The sequence below is a fragment of the Phallusia mammillata genome, chromosome 3, assembly GCF_965637545.1.
Source record: "Phallusia mammillata chromosome 3, kaPhaMamm4.hap1.1, whole genome shotgun sequence".
In the NCBI taxonomy this organism is placed as follows: Eukaryota; Metazoa; Chordata; class Ascidiacea; order Phlebobranchia; family Ascidiidae; genus Phallusia; species Phallusia mammillata.
The window spans coordinates 15,061,637-15,077,979 of record NC_137254.1 but is presented as its reverse complement, the minus strand read 5'-3'; the positions used below and the strand labels follow the sequence as shown (position 1 = coordinate 15,077,979).

The 16,343-nt window shown below is 36.9% G+C and overlaps 2 protein-coding genes across 2 annotated transcripts; one reads left to right on the top strand and one right to left on the bottom strand.

Annotated features, from left to right (window-relative positions):
- Positions 1–81: 81 nt before the first annotated feature.
- LOC145220391 (uncharacterized) lies at positions 82–8,217 on the bottom strand. The gene is made up of 3 exons (XM_080087631.1): positions 7,769–8,217; positions 3,917–4,089; positions 82–477 (listed from the first exon to the last, which is right to left on the bottom strand). Exons 1-3 carry the CDS (start codon positions 7,889–7,891, stop codon positions 405–407), a joined length of 369 nt encoding a protein of 122 aa, XP_079943757.1. The 5' UTR covers positions 7,892–8,217; the 3' UTR covers positions 82–404.
- Position 8,218: 1 nt separating this feature from the next.
- On the top strand, positions 8,219–13,263 carry LOC145219643 (NACHT, LRR and PYD domains-containing protein 14-like). Its single transcript, XM_080086975.1, has 7 exons — positions 8,219–9,010; positions 9,169–9,354; positions 10,164–10,319; positions 10,804–10,965; positions 11,328–11,489; positions 11,850–11,993; positions 13,105–13,263. Exons 1-7 carry the CDS (start codon positions 8,219–8,221, stop codon positions 13,261–13,263), a joined length of 1,761 nt encoding a protein of 586 aa, XP_079943101.1.
- Positions 13,264–16,343: the final 3,080 nt, after the last annotated feature.

The following is a 16,343-nucleotide window of genomic DNA, read 5'->3' as shown; positions in this document are numbered from 1 at the left end:
TTTTATTGATAAACGACAACAAGGAGACTCAACGTTTTTTTGATGACTGACAAATAACTTTTACATTATACAAATAGCAGACAATGTGTAAAAATTGTATTGCACTACTTAAAACTAACAATAAAATATACTTGATCCAGAAGTGGCTAAATACAGTATTCGCATGTAAACGATTAGATACCAAAACAGTCTTCGCATATAAGATTATAAACCAAAACGTTAGAGAAAACTTTATGTAATTGATTGATACTTGTTTATATGTTCAGGATGGGCACATTAGAACATTCGAGCTTGACGTTAAACAAATAGCAGTATAGGAAGGACTAAGTAATTTGTGTTGATAATAATTTTTTTTCAAGGCCGATTGTTCTCGCTAATAGCTGTTTGGTTCTATGTATTCCCTTTTATCTTTCTCCATCCGGTTCGATGCTACTTTTGTGGTTTGTCCAGTTACTTTTGTGGTTGTCCAGTTTGCATCTACAAAAACAGTTAAATATCATTGATTTGTGCGTTGGGCGTTTGAAAGCGATTTTCACAATTACTGAAATTTTAGTGGAAGCTTTCGAAGCGAACATTCTATTCCATTCGTTAATTGCTAAGAATGTAAGAATCATCTGCTACAGCGGTGGTTCTTAACCTTTTTATAACGGTCGAACCCCAAAGTTACATCCTAGGTTTTTAACCCATTTTGTTTGGTGGGTCATAATTAGTTTTTGTTCAAACGTAGTGAAAACAGTTACTGTTTGTCATTTTATTAAATTCTTACATAATAATACAAGCAACTTGTTTCACGATTGCTTTGATTCCGGCAATTTTTACCAAATTAAAGCATTCTATTTTTAGCATCTGTACACAAACATGAAAAACATGAGGTATAAGTTTTTGCTGCCCACAAAATGTCGTTGTTTTTCTGCTTACGCACAACGCGAACAATGCTCTTTGTTACATAAAAAAAAATTAGTGCAGGGGTGCTAGGACAGCCGCATCGCAGATTGTTATTTCACCAACGGCCGCCATTTACCTGCTTATTTTGGTTTTAAAATACGTTTATATCATGTATTTACCATCTTAATAGCGCCCAAAAAGCCCAGATTAATTTCTAGCTTGGTGCACAGATTGAGCTGCACAGCGAGGAGATCAGTCTTAAGTGTCTATGATGTCATAATCTATATTGTGATGCTTGTGGTACCTGTTTTGTTCGGATTGACTTCACACAATTGGCGTACAATAAGTCTGAAGCATATGGATACTAGGCTGGTAATACTCTTTTTAGTACCACAAAAACTGTTTAGTGCAGTTTAAAACACACCTGCCTAAGTTTAACCTCCCAGTGTTTTGATATTGAGCAAATACAAATTGCTGTTTTTAGCGACTATAGACCCAAGTTTGACAAAAACGAATATTTCGTTAAACCCCTGATTCGGAGTTGCCAAACCCCTTGGGGTTCGATCGACCCGGTTAAGAACCACTGTGCTACAGCATTTTTACTCGTGTGAACCGAGAATAGCCGCCGAGTCTATTCATCAGGCATTATAACAACTTCTGTGACATAACAACAACTAATTTAAGCGTAACAATGTTATTTGGAGCCTACATGTGTTGTTGAAATGTTTTATTGATGCTTAAAAATATACATAAGCAACATATACCGATGGAAAACTGCGACCTATTTAAAGTTTGCATCGGCCTATCGCAGTGGTTCCCAACGAGGGCCCATGGCCCCCAGGGGGGCCACGGGTGCAGATTCACCAGAAACGCCCATTAAAAGCCATTTTCTTTTCAACTTTATTCCCTAATTTGGTCGACTATTTTATATACTATTTGTCTATATTAAGGCTTATCACTATTATGTGTTCTTGTTTACTCTATTCGACCTGTTTAAAGCCGAAATTAGTACCGAATTCCAACACGAGATTGCCATTTACATTTTTAAGGGGGCCACAGGTACTACAGGGTTACTTGAAGGGGGCCACGAGGCCAAAAAGTTACTTTTAGGGGACCACGGTCCACGAAAGGTTGGGAACCACTGGACTATCGCATCTTAAAGTTGCATTGTTTGGACAATTGCCGAATGGCCGGTTAATTGGTCATGCGTTTAAAAGTGGCGAGCATTTGTCAAACTTGCTGCTATGCATCAGTGTTCAGTGAATTTTATTCCATTGTTGTTTATGGATCGCCCAGATTAGAATCAATGTCGGCAGGGTAAAATGAAAAAAAGATTTTATCCTTACAGCATTATCACATCTTATGTAAGGTGAAACGCAAAAATATGAGCGTTACAGTATGATTGGAGGAACAAAGTAAATTTGTTTGTATTGCATTTGTATAGAATCCGACGCCAGATCAACGCTCTAAATTAGATAAATGCGATAACATCAGTTCATGTCAAAGCTTACATATAGCCAGGCTATTATGGAAGGCCTCCGGCGAAATGCTGAACTAAAGCAGAAACATTTGACCTGTCAGGCCAACGCTGTGTGTTAGCATTTTTTCTCACATGGCTCGTGTCTGCGTAACTGTGAAGACACTACGAACTGACGTTACTTCAAAGTTTTTCATGTATGCGCGACCACATGTCATGGTAGCCCAGTTGAAGGATTTTCAGTAGCATTGTAAAGTTAGTGAGCTATTGATTTTGTTCGTTTAAGAACTTGAGCGAGCATATCAGGTACGCATGAAAAGGAAATTGTTGCACAGCTGACTGACATATTGCGAAGCCAGTTAGCTTATAGTTGCAGACAATAAGTTTTCAAATGATGCAAGCGACGCAAGAATTATTATTGCACAAATCAAATATGGGTACTTGTAAATTGTTCTGATTCGTTTTAATTTGAAAAAAACAACATTCAGATTCAGATTTTTGCCTTCAATTAAAATGTTTGTCCCAAACCACTTTGAATTATTGCACTACATTAACTTTAACCTATTCTACTATAATTTCATGGCCTGATAAAAGTTAATAACCATGTTGCAATAACTTTTCTTTAATGGAATAAAATGTGTCATAGCCTTGACGTCGACCACTTACCGCACAAATAAGAACTAATATTTACGCGGAGATTAATTTATATCTGCTCCATTACCTTTGTTTTATGTCATGGAATTAACGCTGCAAAAACGGTTTAGTAATTTTGCCAGTGGAATATTTCTGTTTGTCCCAGTTTGTGACCAATACAAATGACGTTTGTAATCGGACATGTTAGAAGGAAAATTGTTGCACAGTTGGCTCCCACATTGCGAAGCCAGTTAATACAGGTAATTAGCATGTTACTGCAGCCGAGAGTTAGACATAAAATAGTTAAACGCATGTGCTGTGTTTCTCCGTTTTAATGCAATTTTAGGTGATAAGCATTGTAACGCACACAAACTTTAGTTTTGCAAATCTGACTGCTTTACCTGAAGGCTAAAGGTGTTCGTTTTAATTTGGACTGTGTAATTATGTTAATCAGCGTTACAAATCATGAGATGTTCTTATTTGTTCAACGTAGCATTCTTGGCTGTAGAACATATCTCACACCAAAAAGAAATTCCATCGGTATGCGAAAAAATAATGTGGAAGTTTTGATAACACATGATGAAGCACACCAATGAAAAAAACCATCGATGTGATGTTTGTGAGAAAACATTTAGCCTACGTGGAAATTTGAAAAGACACATGTTGACACATACCAATGAGAAATCCCATCAATGTCTCATTTGCGAGAAAAGGTTCGGTCTTAGTGAACATTTGAAACAACACATGTTGACACACAACAATGAGAAACCTCATCGATGTGATGTTTGTGAAAAAACATTCAGTCAACGTGGAAGCGTTTTAGTGTCACCCGTTGTAGTGCTGAGCTTATATATGGGTTTGTCACATTAAAAACTGTCTCGCCTATTCCAAAACAAACCAATACAATCGATAACAACTTACTTGCAACATTCCAACTTTTGAAAAAACACGCATAATAAAAGTCTGTTTTGACTTGTTTTCGCTGTTTCATTGTCATACTTTAGTAAACAAGCAGCGCCTTGGGTGTACCGCCAGTAAGTCGCAGGAAATAGGACGTCATCTAACATAGCATCTGCTTGATTCCACAACATTTCCTGTTATAATGTGATTACAATTTAAAATCGATTTACAAAGAAATAGGAGTGTAGAATTATTACCCACTGTGTTTATTTCAACGTTTCATTTTTTATTGTCATTATCTAGTGTATTTTTCTAGAAACAGTGGTTAGAAACGTGCCCAAGTAAGATCCGTTATGTAAAGTCACCCACTGAACACGCATACAAAAGCTACAGTGGTGTGTTAACTAATGCGTAGAAAGTCCATGACGTACCTGCCACTGTGAACGTAATATCCGCTTGACTGTACTAGCTATCAAAAGTTCGACGCTACATCCGTTCGTATGTAATTAATCTGTACATACCAATTGTTACGAAGGATCTTTTGTAATTGCAGATAGTGTTAGGCATAACCAGGCTGTATAGTTGAGGTATAAATTCACCAGCGTCTAGCGTTTTTGTTGTTAAATCGTTAAGCTAATCAGTGCTCTTCAACCTTTTTAGTGGCAGGTGTTTGTTAAACTTTACGGAACTCCACCATAAAATAATTTTAACGAAGTTAATACAAGTTGGCTACATAAAAAAACATGCATTTAAACTTAAAACAACAAGCACGAAATAAAAGACTTCATTTAAAAGCGATTCAAAGAAACGCATTGCCATGTTACTTCGATCAGTCATTAGCCAGTGTGGATCAAAGCTGTGTTTATTACGTCACAATTGACCAATAGTGTCACCAAGGTTTACTAGATTGTACAGGCAAAAGGCGAGCATTGCTGTTCGAAACAACGATATTATGATTCATTCGTCGTATAAGTGACTACTGACCACCAAGCATATCCTTCTGTTGACAAAGAAAAGCTAGTTACTGAAATGAAAATGTTTCTGTAGATCTTGTGCTTATGATTACTTTGAAAGTAATCTAGATCAGGCCTGTCAAACTCGCGGCCCGCCATGTGGCCCACGAAGCCCCCCAATGCGGCCCACGAACAGTCAACAACAATTGTAGTATTTTGTCAGATTTTTATCTAATTATGCTAAATTTTTCTTACTTTTTCAAAGTGAAAGCTATTATTTAAACGGACATTTACCGAAATTTAATAGATAAATACAAATTCATATGTTATTATTAAGAATAGAAACGATAGTAATTAAACCGTTCCTTAAAGTTTCAGTCAAGGGTGTACAACCTGCGGCCGAACAGCCACATTAATATATATGTACTGGCGGCCGTGATGTAATTGAAACTCCTTTGCCCAAACTAAAACTGATTTTCAAACTGCCCTAAACAGATTTTGTGTTACTGAAAAGAGTATTACCAGCCTAGCAGCATATGCGTCAGACTTTTGTAGACCTATTGTGCGCAAACAATGCGAAAAAACAGGTACGAAATGCGTCACAATATAGATTTTGACGTAATAAACAGTCAAAACTGATCTTCACAACGAGCAGCTCAATCTGTGCATCAAGTTGGAAATTAATCTGGGCTTTTGGGGCGTTAAAATATGGTATATATATATATATATGATATATACCTTTTTCTTTACATCTGTAATTTTAAAACAAAAACCAGCAGATAATTGGCAGCTGTTGGTAAAATAAGGATCTGCGATGCGGCTGTCGTAGCGAAAAGGTTGTTTAAGTGTATAAAATTAGATCAAAAATCACATGTGGCCCTCGGCATAATTTTTAAACTGCAATGTAGCCCCCGAGCCCCACGAGTTTGACACCCCTGATCTAGATGATATTTTGGCAAGTGAAATTATTAAGATGAACAATCCTTTTTGCATTTTCAATGAGTCCTTCAAAGGCAAACAGTTCTTTTCAACATTGAAAAGGATGCAAACTTTTCTAAGGAACACCATTATTTCCAAAAGACTTGCACTTGCAGTGCTAGCACTACATAGAAAAACGGTTTCTTAGTTGTCATTTGGAAATCAAAGAAGAAGCTATCCATTATTTTGCCCAAACTATAACTTTATGATTCATTTTGATTGTAAAAAGGAAGCACAAGGTTTAATAATATGGTTTAAATGTAAGTGAGGGTGTTGTGAATTTCAAAGCTTGGAGAAGTTTTGCACTTAAAAAAGGAATTATAAGCTATTTGCCACAAAATAAAGCAGCAAGTATAGCAGTTAAGAAACTGAAGACAATTAACAGTCTGTACACAGAATTAAAAAAAAAGATGTTTAATAAACAAGTTCTGACACAACTGTAATGTAGTTGTTAAATTTGTCAGTTATGATTCCAATAAAAAGCTTTATGGGTAGTTTTTAGTGTGGCAATAATCTGTGAAGTGTAATAGAATATGTTGAAAACGCTGACTGTGACGATAAGTTACTTAAATGAAACATGACCATATTAATGACCGAATAGAAAGTGTGTTAGTTAGTGGTCATTGTCAGTTTTGCTTAATTTACTTTTTTCTACATATTGTTGTTGTGTTGTACCGAACTTACAACCGCTTCGTTTCGAGTCTGTGTCACGTGTGTTTTTATGTTGACTTTGGTCCGTCGCCGTGCAAGTAAACAAAATACACAAATGATACCGTCTGCTGTTTACACTCGTGTGCATTATTGCGTAACAAAAATTACGTCACAATGGAGTTGCTATATAAGATATGTATTACCGTAATTTTCCAAGTATAGTGCGCCCCCGTGCATAATACGCACCCTAAAAATGGCATGTCGATGCTGGAAAAAAGCTTGTACCCATGTATAATACGCATCCAAAGTTTTACGTAAAATTATTTCAGAAAAAAGATAATCTTTTGAAACAACCGGATGTTATTCTGCCGGTCAGTATCACTGCGCATGCGCTCGCAAACTCGATAGCGAAAAATGTTTAGGATTTGTGCAGGGTACATCGTGACAGCAAACGAGATCTTACTGGTCGCGTTCAAGCGGAACCGATCTTAATACTTGCAGAGAACATTTTTATTTTTAAAACACAAATGAAGTTTAATATGTTTTAGATTAAAATACCTAAAAATCAGAATAATTAAATTGAAACATATACACAAAATTTTAGTTCCATCCGTTGCATATCGCCAATGATATCATCCCATTCACGTTGTCGCTAAATGGGCAGTGTGCAGTATTTGACAATAACACACCATCAAAGATTGCACCATCGCATCAAACGATGTGTCGTCGATTATGAAATTTACTGACCAAGTGTGTTGGGCAGGATGGCTAAATGTGATGCGCGATAGACAACAAACAAGAAGAAAGGTCTGATTTCAAGTTTTATTTCGAGGCAGATTTTCTTCAAAAACTGTTGTACCCATGCATAATGCGCACCCTAGATTTTAGGACAATAAATTAATTAAATTTTGCGCATTATACACGGAAAATTACGGTACTTGTTTTTCTACACAAAACAATGGCTACAAAACTAGAAATGTGGTTTTCCAATATATTGCCAACATATATATGTTCAATAAAGGCTAAAATTTGAAGCAGCACACCCAGAAATTTTAGGCACGAGCCGCCACTGGTTCGTGGTGTCGTTTGCAGCCTTAGAAACTTGCGCCGGTGATTGTATCTTAATTGTCGTAAACTTTTGTATACAATTCAGTTGTATAAAAATTCGGAACTAATGTATTCTTGCGCATATCTGCCTTTTCGATGTTTTTAGGATGCCTTTGTTGTATGGAAAAGCGAAGGTGCTTTTTTACTTTTGCACAATTTATTTTTGTGTATTTACTAAACTAACCTTATGGTATTGACGTTGCAGACGAAACGAAAGAACAAAAACAACACTAAAGATGTTGCTCAAACAAAGGGTGGAAGCCCTAGCCGGTGACGAAATGCCACTAGCTTTAACCAAAGTTTCCATAGTCACAGAACCAAAGCAAATCGACAACGAGTTACAACATCATCTCCATACAGAAGGGTTTTTGACGAACAGCAATGTAATATCACCTGTAACGAAATATTTGCTTGTGCAAAAGAAGCAACGCAGCAAGATATAAAACAGGTGACAAAAACGTCAATAAAAGAGTACGTGGAAAAACATGGAAATGTAATCGGTGTTGTTGGAGAAGCAGGAATAGGAAAGTCTACTTTAGCAACGCACTGGGTTAAACAGATTTTAAAGGGACATTTGGGAAATGTATCCTTTCTATTCTACATTAAGATCAAACACGTCGACCTTACTAGAAAGATGACCTTTCTACAGTTTCTTCTCTCCACCATGTCGATTGAACAAAATTACACCATGAAAGAAGAAAAGAGTATTCTAAACGCCATTTGCAATGATCGAAGCGTACTGCTAATTATCGACGGTTGGAACGAGGCAGTTTTCCAATCAATTTGCACAGAAACGGCCGAACCCAAACTACATTCGGAGTCTAATCCAGAAAACTACCTAAAGCATTTAGTGGGAGGAAACTTGCTTCCATATGCTCGGAAGATAATCACGTCACGACCAGCTCAATTATACAGGCTCCATGTTTCATATCGACCGAGGTTCATTGTGCAAGTGCTTGGATTGAATTCAAAGTCGAAAGATGAACTGGGACGACAGATATGTAAAGATAAATACGACTTTATACAACAAAAGCTGGTGCAAAACTCCAATGTGTTCTCCCTCTGCAATGTTCCCTCCAACTTTATAATGTCACTCAACTATCTGATGAATGATGAAACTTATTACCAATGTATAATGACCAACAACTTGAAAGGGCAAGAAAGCGAATTAAACAAACTGGCAAAGATGGCTTGGGATCAGTTTCAAAACATGGAGTTTGTATTCATGGTCCAAGCATTCGAAAACGCAGGTGTCAGGAAAGTGACGTCTGATGCATTAAAAAACGCGACCATCGCAAAACATGGAATTTCAAACATAAAGATTTTGGATATTGACGAAGTTCGATGTTTCTTTCATCTCAACTGGCAGGAATTTTTAGCGGCATTCTACATGATGATGATTATGCCCCTCGACGAGTTTGAGAAGGTCCATAAACGACTTGCCGACAAAAAATGGGAAGTTATTTCAAAGTTTGTTTTTGGGTTTTGCGATCCTTCAGTTTTCAATCAACTTAAGTCGTTTGTTCCTGACAGTTGCACAAAATCTTTGATCCAAAAAAATCTTTGCTTGTAAATTTCATCCAGCCCAAGCGATCCATCAGCAAAGAAGAAATTAAGCAAATATGCAGATGGGCTTATGAAAGTAATGATCCGGAAATTGCTTCGTGTGTGGCTTCACAACTTCCTGATGAGCTCCACTTTGGCAAAAGGTCCCTTCTCCCAGTGGACGTCCAGAACCTTTCCTTCGTGATTCAACATAGGGCGACACAGGTACGACTGTGTTTTGTATATAGTACACATTACATTGACTTGAAAATTTTACCCGAGTGATCTTGGTCTTTGGCGTGGTTTATTTGTAAATTCTATAAAAAAATTGTAAATATGCTTTAAAATCAGTTGAAGAGTCTCTCGACCTCACTGGTATGAAAATCGGCATATCAGAAGCAGCTTCACTAGCTTGTTGCCTTCACAACCTAAAATAGCTCAAGCTGGTGGGATGTAAGTTCGAAACCGGAGGCATCGAGAAACTTTGTGACGGTGTGAACAGGCTAACAAAGTCGGTAAATGCTTGTTTTCTTTCCATGTACAAATATTGTGATTTAAGTCCTTTTAAATCTAATTTCGACTCAGAAATTTAGGCTAAATTCATATTAAAAACACCTCCAACAGCATGACGTAACTCAAATTGATGGTGCGTATTTTTACTTGTCTGCATTTGTTGCCACAAAACAAATAAAAGTTATACTTTGTAAAAAAAAACAGATGAAGGTACTGAACCTCTCCTACATCAAGATTGGCAGCTTGGAAACAGAATTCTGGTTGAATGCATTCACAACATTGAAACGCTGCTGATGAGATGCTGCAAAATGGAAAATAGAGAAATAAGAAATCTTTGCAATGCGGTGAAAAATCTAACAAATCCGGTAAATTTCATAATTTTTTTGAATATTGGTTTTCGTAAAATGATTTGCAAAACAATTTTAATCAACTCTTTCCGATTAAACAAATCAATTATTATTGCATGAACTGCATGTGATATAATATTTGTCCTGAAATGTAATTTGTTACCACAATATTAGCGACTAGACCTCTCATACAACAAAATCGACGTTTTGGGCTCAGCTTCACTTGCTTGTTGCGTTCAAAACATTGAAGAATTGGATCTGGAGGGATGTAAGATCGGAATTGAAAGCCTCAAAACAATCTGCGACAATGTCGGGAATTTAATAAAGCCGGTAAACCCTTTTTTATTTTGTACAGACAATTTTGTTTGTTATAATTACCTTTATACCAGCGCCATGCTGTCTTACGTTTGCTCCTTTAGTTGAAAATATTCTAATCAATGTGTAACGTTTCGAAGCAAAACGGTAAAAACACAACACATCCGCAGATATCAACATGATGTGTTTATGTAATAATAAGTTTGCAAAAAATTTGACCTTGAAAAAAACATCGCCAATGATTATAAATAAACGGGTTGTTTAAACAATTCAGCACGTAAGTATTGTTGCTGATATATTGATTGGTGAGTTAGACTTTTCATCAACATCGACTGACTACATAAACAGGTGTATTACTACATCTAACACTTACAAATGTTGTGATAGATATTGACGACGTATGTTAGCTGATTGTGTGACGTGTGACGATTAACATTTACTGAAAAATGCAGAAAAATGAAATTACATTTTTGATTTACTTATTCTTAAAAAAAATTAGTTAAAGAAGCTCGACCTCTCTTGCAACAACATCGGCAATACTGGCGCACTTTTATTCGCTGGTTGTGTGCACAACACTGAAATCCTCCTGTTAAAAGGATGTAAAATAGAAAGTGGTGGCGTAGAGAATCTCTGCAATGGAGTGAAGCAGCTAAAGACCCCGGTAAAACAGTATACATCTATGTTGAGTGAAAATAAAAGATTTCTTTATTAGCAAATTACTTTACTTCAACAAAAATACAACCAACAACACTATTTAATTCAATTCATATGTAAGCAGGACAAAATAATTGTACATTTGTCGTTTATATTTCCTCTTTTCATTCAAGAAAAAGATAAATTTGGTTTTACTTGGGCGATATTGAATTAATTATTTTTTTGTTGTTGTTGCTGTGTAGTGTCTAAATATAAATGACTGTCTTCTTAAATATAAGTGACAAGGTACGCTGGAAAATGTTTTGTGTTCGCATTTAACTGTATTTGTCGTGACGTGAAATCTCATACTATTTTGTGCATTAAATTCAGCTAAAGTGCCTTGACCTCTCTCGCAGCGAGATAGGCAATGCAGGCGCAGATTTACTGGCTCTCCACGTTCAAAACATTGAGATGCTGATACTGGAAAGATGTAAAATCGAAAGTGATGGTGTCGAAACTCTCAGCAATAGAGTCGAAATGCTTGACATGCCGGTAAAAACTTGTGTTTTATTTTCTTTAGTGAAAACACTAATATGGCAAAAACATTAGGGGAGACATTTTTATTTCACTCCGTTATTTTTTATCCCTGCGTTTGTCCAAAACCTTTTGCCATGGTTGGGATAATTTTGCACGTGGTATATATCGTTCGCGTTTTTAATTTTTTTTTTAAATTTTTCGCTATATTAAATTGATGCCGGAATCTTGAAATTACACAACACTTGGTTGGTGGTTCTGCCGGTAGAAACATGTTTGCAACATCATATGTGGACAAAAAGACAAACATTAAACTTACAGCATATTTAAATACGAAAGACGATTTAAACCGGATAATATTTGTTGCATTAAAAACAGATGAAAAGGCTTGATCTTTCTGACAACAAGGTGGGAAACCAGGGCGCTGACTCACTGGGTCGCTGCATTCGCAAAACAGAAGAACTGCTCTTGAGGGGATGTGATATCGGAAATAAAGGCATCGAACAAATTTGCAATGGAGTGGTACAACTAACAAATCCGGTACTTGAGCAACTTGCAGCGCATAATACTTGTTTTTATCCTAGTGCATGTCTGACACACGTTTCGTTTTAAAGTGAAAATTTTATCATTAAAACAATCTTAATTTGTTGACATGTTACAAGAATATGGTCGCGTTGAGTTTATACTCTACGCCAATGGATCCCTTCTCCGCGTCAGTATAATCTGCACCATTTATCTCACATGTGTTCTATTGACGACAGTTCGCCTAATCAAACCCCGACTCAATGTACGATCGTTTCTTGACGATGTTTTGCACAAAACCGGCTTTATTAGTACGATGACGCGTTGTTTATCTGCAATGATCAGCAAGTAAAGTATCACTCTGGTCAGAAACATAACTGCCAAAAACTTGTGTATGATGAATACTTTATGCAGACGATTCAACAGTCACCGTTGTCATCATCAGGGATGGTTATTTTTTTACTCTTCCGTTAATAGTGTTCTTAAGTATCATTTTGTTTGTTAAATTAAATTTAGCTGAAGAAACTCGACCTTTCTTGGAACCTGATCGGTACTCTAGGCGCAAAGTCGCTGCATTAACAACATTGAAAATCTGCTGCTGAGCAGATGTGAGCTCGACAGTGAACATGTCGAAATACTTTGCGATGGAGTGGAAAAGCTAACACAGCCGGTAAATCTTACTACATGCCAATTAAAACTAAATTATTTAAATCCATCGCAATGTGTAAAACTTTTTTTCACTAAGTTTTATTCGTATTCCTCATCAAAAAATCACCATCTTTTTATTTAGTACACTAACAGACGCTGGACGTAACTGACTTTACAAACAACGTTTTAACGATTGGGTACACCTTTATTCCGCGTGTCAGCAATCAACTCAAAGCACAATTTCGTTCAAATGTAACGTTATACGTTCTTACAATTTAAATAAAATTTTAGACGTTCAATCGTTTGTTTATTAAGGGCGGACGAGGAAGCGGGATCTGCTATTTTAGACGTTTATTAACTTATCAGTTAAAAATGCAAAATCATCCACCAACTTTGTCAGTAGGGTCACTATGGTGACGTGTTAACATTTCCACAACAAAAGTAACTTGGTGCTCTGTTTTAGATTCAACATCTGAATTTATCTGACAACTGGCTGTTACACGATACTGCTGTATCTTTGGCGCGATGTGTTCACAACATCATAGACTTAGAAATTGTATCCAATACCTTTTCAGCCAACGAGACGAATTTCTTTACGTCAAGGGCGCGAGTTGTGTTCTGAATCTACACTAACCATACTTCCCGCATATCAAATTTTACAATCTTTGTCACCCTAATTTGAATTCATCCCATATTTAAAATAATTTAGGAGTCATTTTACATTAATCTGAAAAAGCCTAATGTCAATAAGGCGTGATAAAATGCTAAGCATATCCATTGAAAGCGAAATTAACAATTTGAATTATTTTCACGCAGTTAAGGTGATTTGTTATGAAACTTTGCTAGAGAGAATCAACATGTGATTGTTATTTCGTCTATCCGGTTAAAACAATTATATTTTTAATATTATATTAGAAATGATACTGTTATTATTACAGTCAGTTTTTATTTTGGCACTAGTAGAAGGTCACGAAATACAAAAACTTAATCACAACAATTTTTTCTTGTAGCAAGTAATGTTGTCTTAGAAGTGGTTATTGGAGAATTCTATTAAATAGCGACTGGTACGATATGACTGCGTGTGGTATTCAATCGCCTCTTCTGTGATATTTTATCCGGTTAGAATTTACAGCAACCTAGATTCAACGCACCAAAATACGTTACAGTAAATTAAACTATATAAGACACATAGTTGCAAGGGCTGGCATAGATACAGTTTGGAGAGATGGCATAAAGCAAGAAACACAGTTTAGATCAGGGGTCTTCAACCTTTTTGGCTCAATCGCCCCCCCTATGAGATTGTTATTTGCACAAAAGTTCTGCCTTTTGAGCAGATGTCGGTTAGATTCACCTAGCAACACGAAAGCTTCAGTTAACAGTTAAACTCTAATTTAATTGCTACTGCATCACGCAAGGTCGAACCACTGATAAAGTAAAAAGTCTAACTCAGGCATATATTGATCTGTTTGCATACTGTTACGTGTTCAATTATGAATATTGTCCTCACGTTCATTCGGCACTTATTAGGTAGCCAAACAGCACGTGTTAATGATTCAGTCAAAGAATTGGTAATGAAATTATGCCTAACTCAGTGGTTCTTAACTTGGGTTCGGTCGAACCCCAGTGGTTCGACGAAGGTCTTTTGAAGTACAATGCAAATACTCGTTTTCGTCAAACTTAAGGGTTCTATGAGTTAAAAAACCTAGGGTGTAACTTGTCGGGTTCGACCAAAGGCACAAGAATTTCGTAGGGGTTCGGTCGTGATAAAAAGGTTAAGAACCACTGATCTAAACGCTGGACCAAGAACATCAAAAGTTTCCAAAAGGAAACGCTATACTGCCATCCTAACTAAAGAAAACGTGAAAAAAAAAACAAATAAAATCTCTGCAGTGTAAAACACCAACCAAAAAACTTAAAAAAAAAAAAAAAAAAAAAGATGAAAACTGTTTCTCATAATTGTAAACAAAAAGCAACTGCAGATGCATTGTTTGTGGAGACAAATTTTTAAATTCATGTCCAGGTAAAAGTTGGGTCAAAATGTTCCCCGTGCCCGGGATTGTCTTATTTTTACTGCACTGAAAAAATTCACCCTTATGTCTGTGACTTGAGCAATTAGTTTTTTTTCATGTTGCCATTTATGTATTATTTATTTTTTACTGTTTACTTTGGTTAGATACGGTGTCAGCTGGAAGGAGCTTTGCTACCTCCGCGCTGATGGTTCACCCTTTCCTTCTGTGTTGTTGGACCGATAGCAACGGGAGAAACCTCGTTTGTCTACGGGTGGTATCTTGCAGCAAAAGTAAATCTTTCACTTTTATTGCAATTTGTATCGAATTAAAGTTTGGGCGAAAGTTCGGTCACATTGACATCGTGATTCTGGCTCTCGACACCAATGACGCAAATTGCGGCACCTCCTGATTCAAGTCTGCAAAGTCGTGTACCCAAGGGCCCAGGTACATTTAAGTCACATGTGAAAGACAGAAAGAAAAAATTCAAAAAAATAATAGAACTGTCCCTTGTAGGTGGAATTCTTCAGCAGCATACCACAAATGGTTTTCTGGTGCCTGGGACCAACAGGGTGCTACGCGATCTCGCCATCGAGCAAGGAGCTTTGGGGCGACTGCGTTCACCTCTCCGACGTTGGACTAGGTCATTACATGACCAGCCTGGAAGCTCGTGTCCATGCTCTACTCGTGACTGCAGTATAGGTAAATATTTTAAGAAGTACCCATCTCGGGAAGAAAACTGTTTCTTTGCTTCATATACGTGGTATATGACTTTTTCGCCATGTAAGCTTGTTGCACCTCATTACAATATTACATTGCTAGCCGTTTGTAATTCCCTCGGTGTTCACTATTTTGTATCGACAAGACCGCCAATTTGGTAGGTTGAAAGGAAAACTGTCAAAGGACCAATGAGGCGATAAGGCAGTGAAAGCTGTGGAGCCACCAAGCAAGAGGCAAGGATACAGTGGGCGCCTACATTTGTTGAAACCCTTTTATTAACCTATTTCTGTTTGGACCAATGATAATTTCAGAAAAGGAAACAACACATGTTATGAAACACGTTATAACGACGTGCATTGGTCGAGCTTTTTAGCGAGTAAACATGTACAAACTTCGGTAGGAACAAATTATTGCAATAAATTTTCTTCCGCCACGAACAAATTGTTCTATCCGATTGTGCAATTTTGTTTCAATTAAAACCAGTTACGAATGCATCTTTATACCCAGCAACTTGTATCCACAAATTCTCCACATCGTCGGCATGTTCCCACAGTAAAGTTGGAAGTCTTTCCCACTGGTTTTTCAAATTCCCCAGACGACCTTGATATAAAGCCAGAAAGGCAGTGGCGTAGCAGCCACTTGGCGGTTCTGGCTCTGCGCCAGGGGCGGCAAAATGACTTAAGGGGACACTTCTGGATAAAAGTCAAATTTTTTTTAAAAACGTTTTTTGTTCTTATAAAAAAGGAAATTTTATCAGGATTCTGAATCTGCAAGAGCAGTTTCTCAAAATGATAAAGTCGTACTTACGTTCTACCATGAATGATGATCGGCTATAAGCTCTATCGATTCTTTCTATAGAAAGAGACTACGTTCAAAAACTTCATTTCGAAGATATTATCGCTGATTTTGCTTGGACGAAAGCTCGAAAAGTTCAATTTTGAGGCGGCTATTGATCTTTTATTTGCCTAATACATTT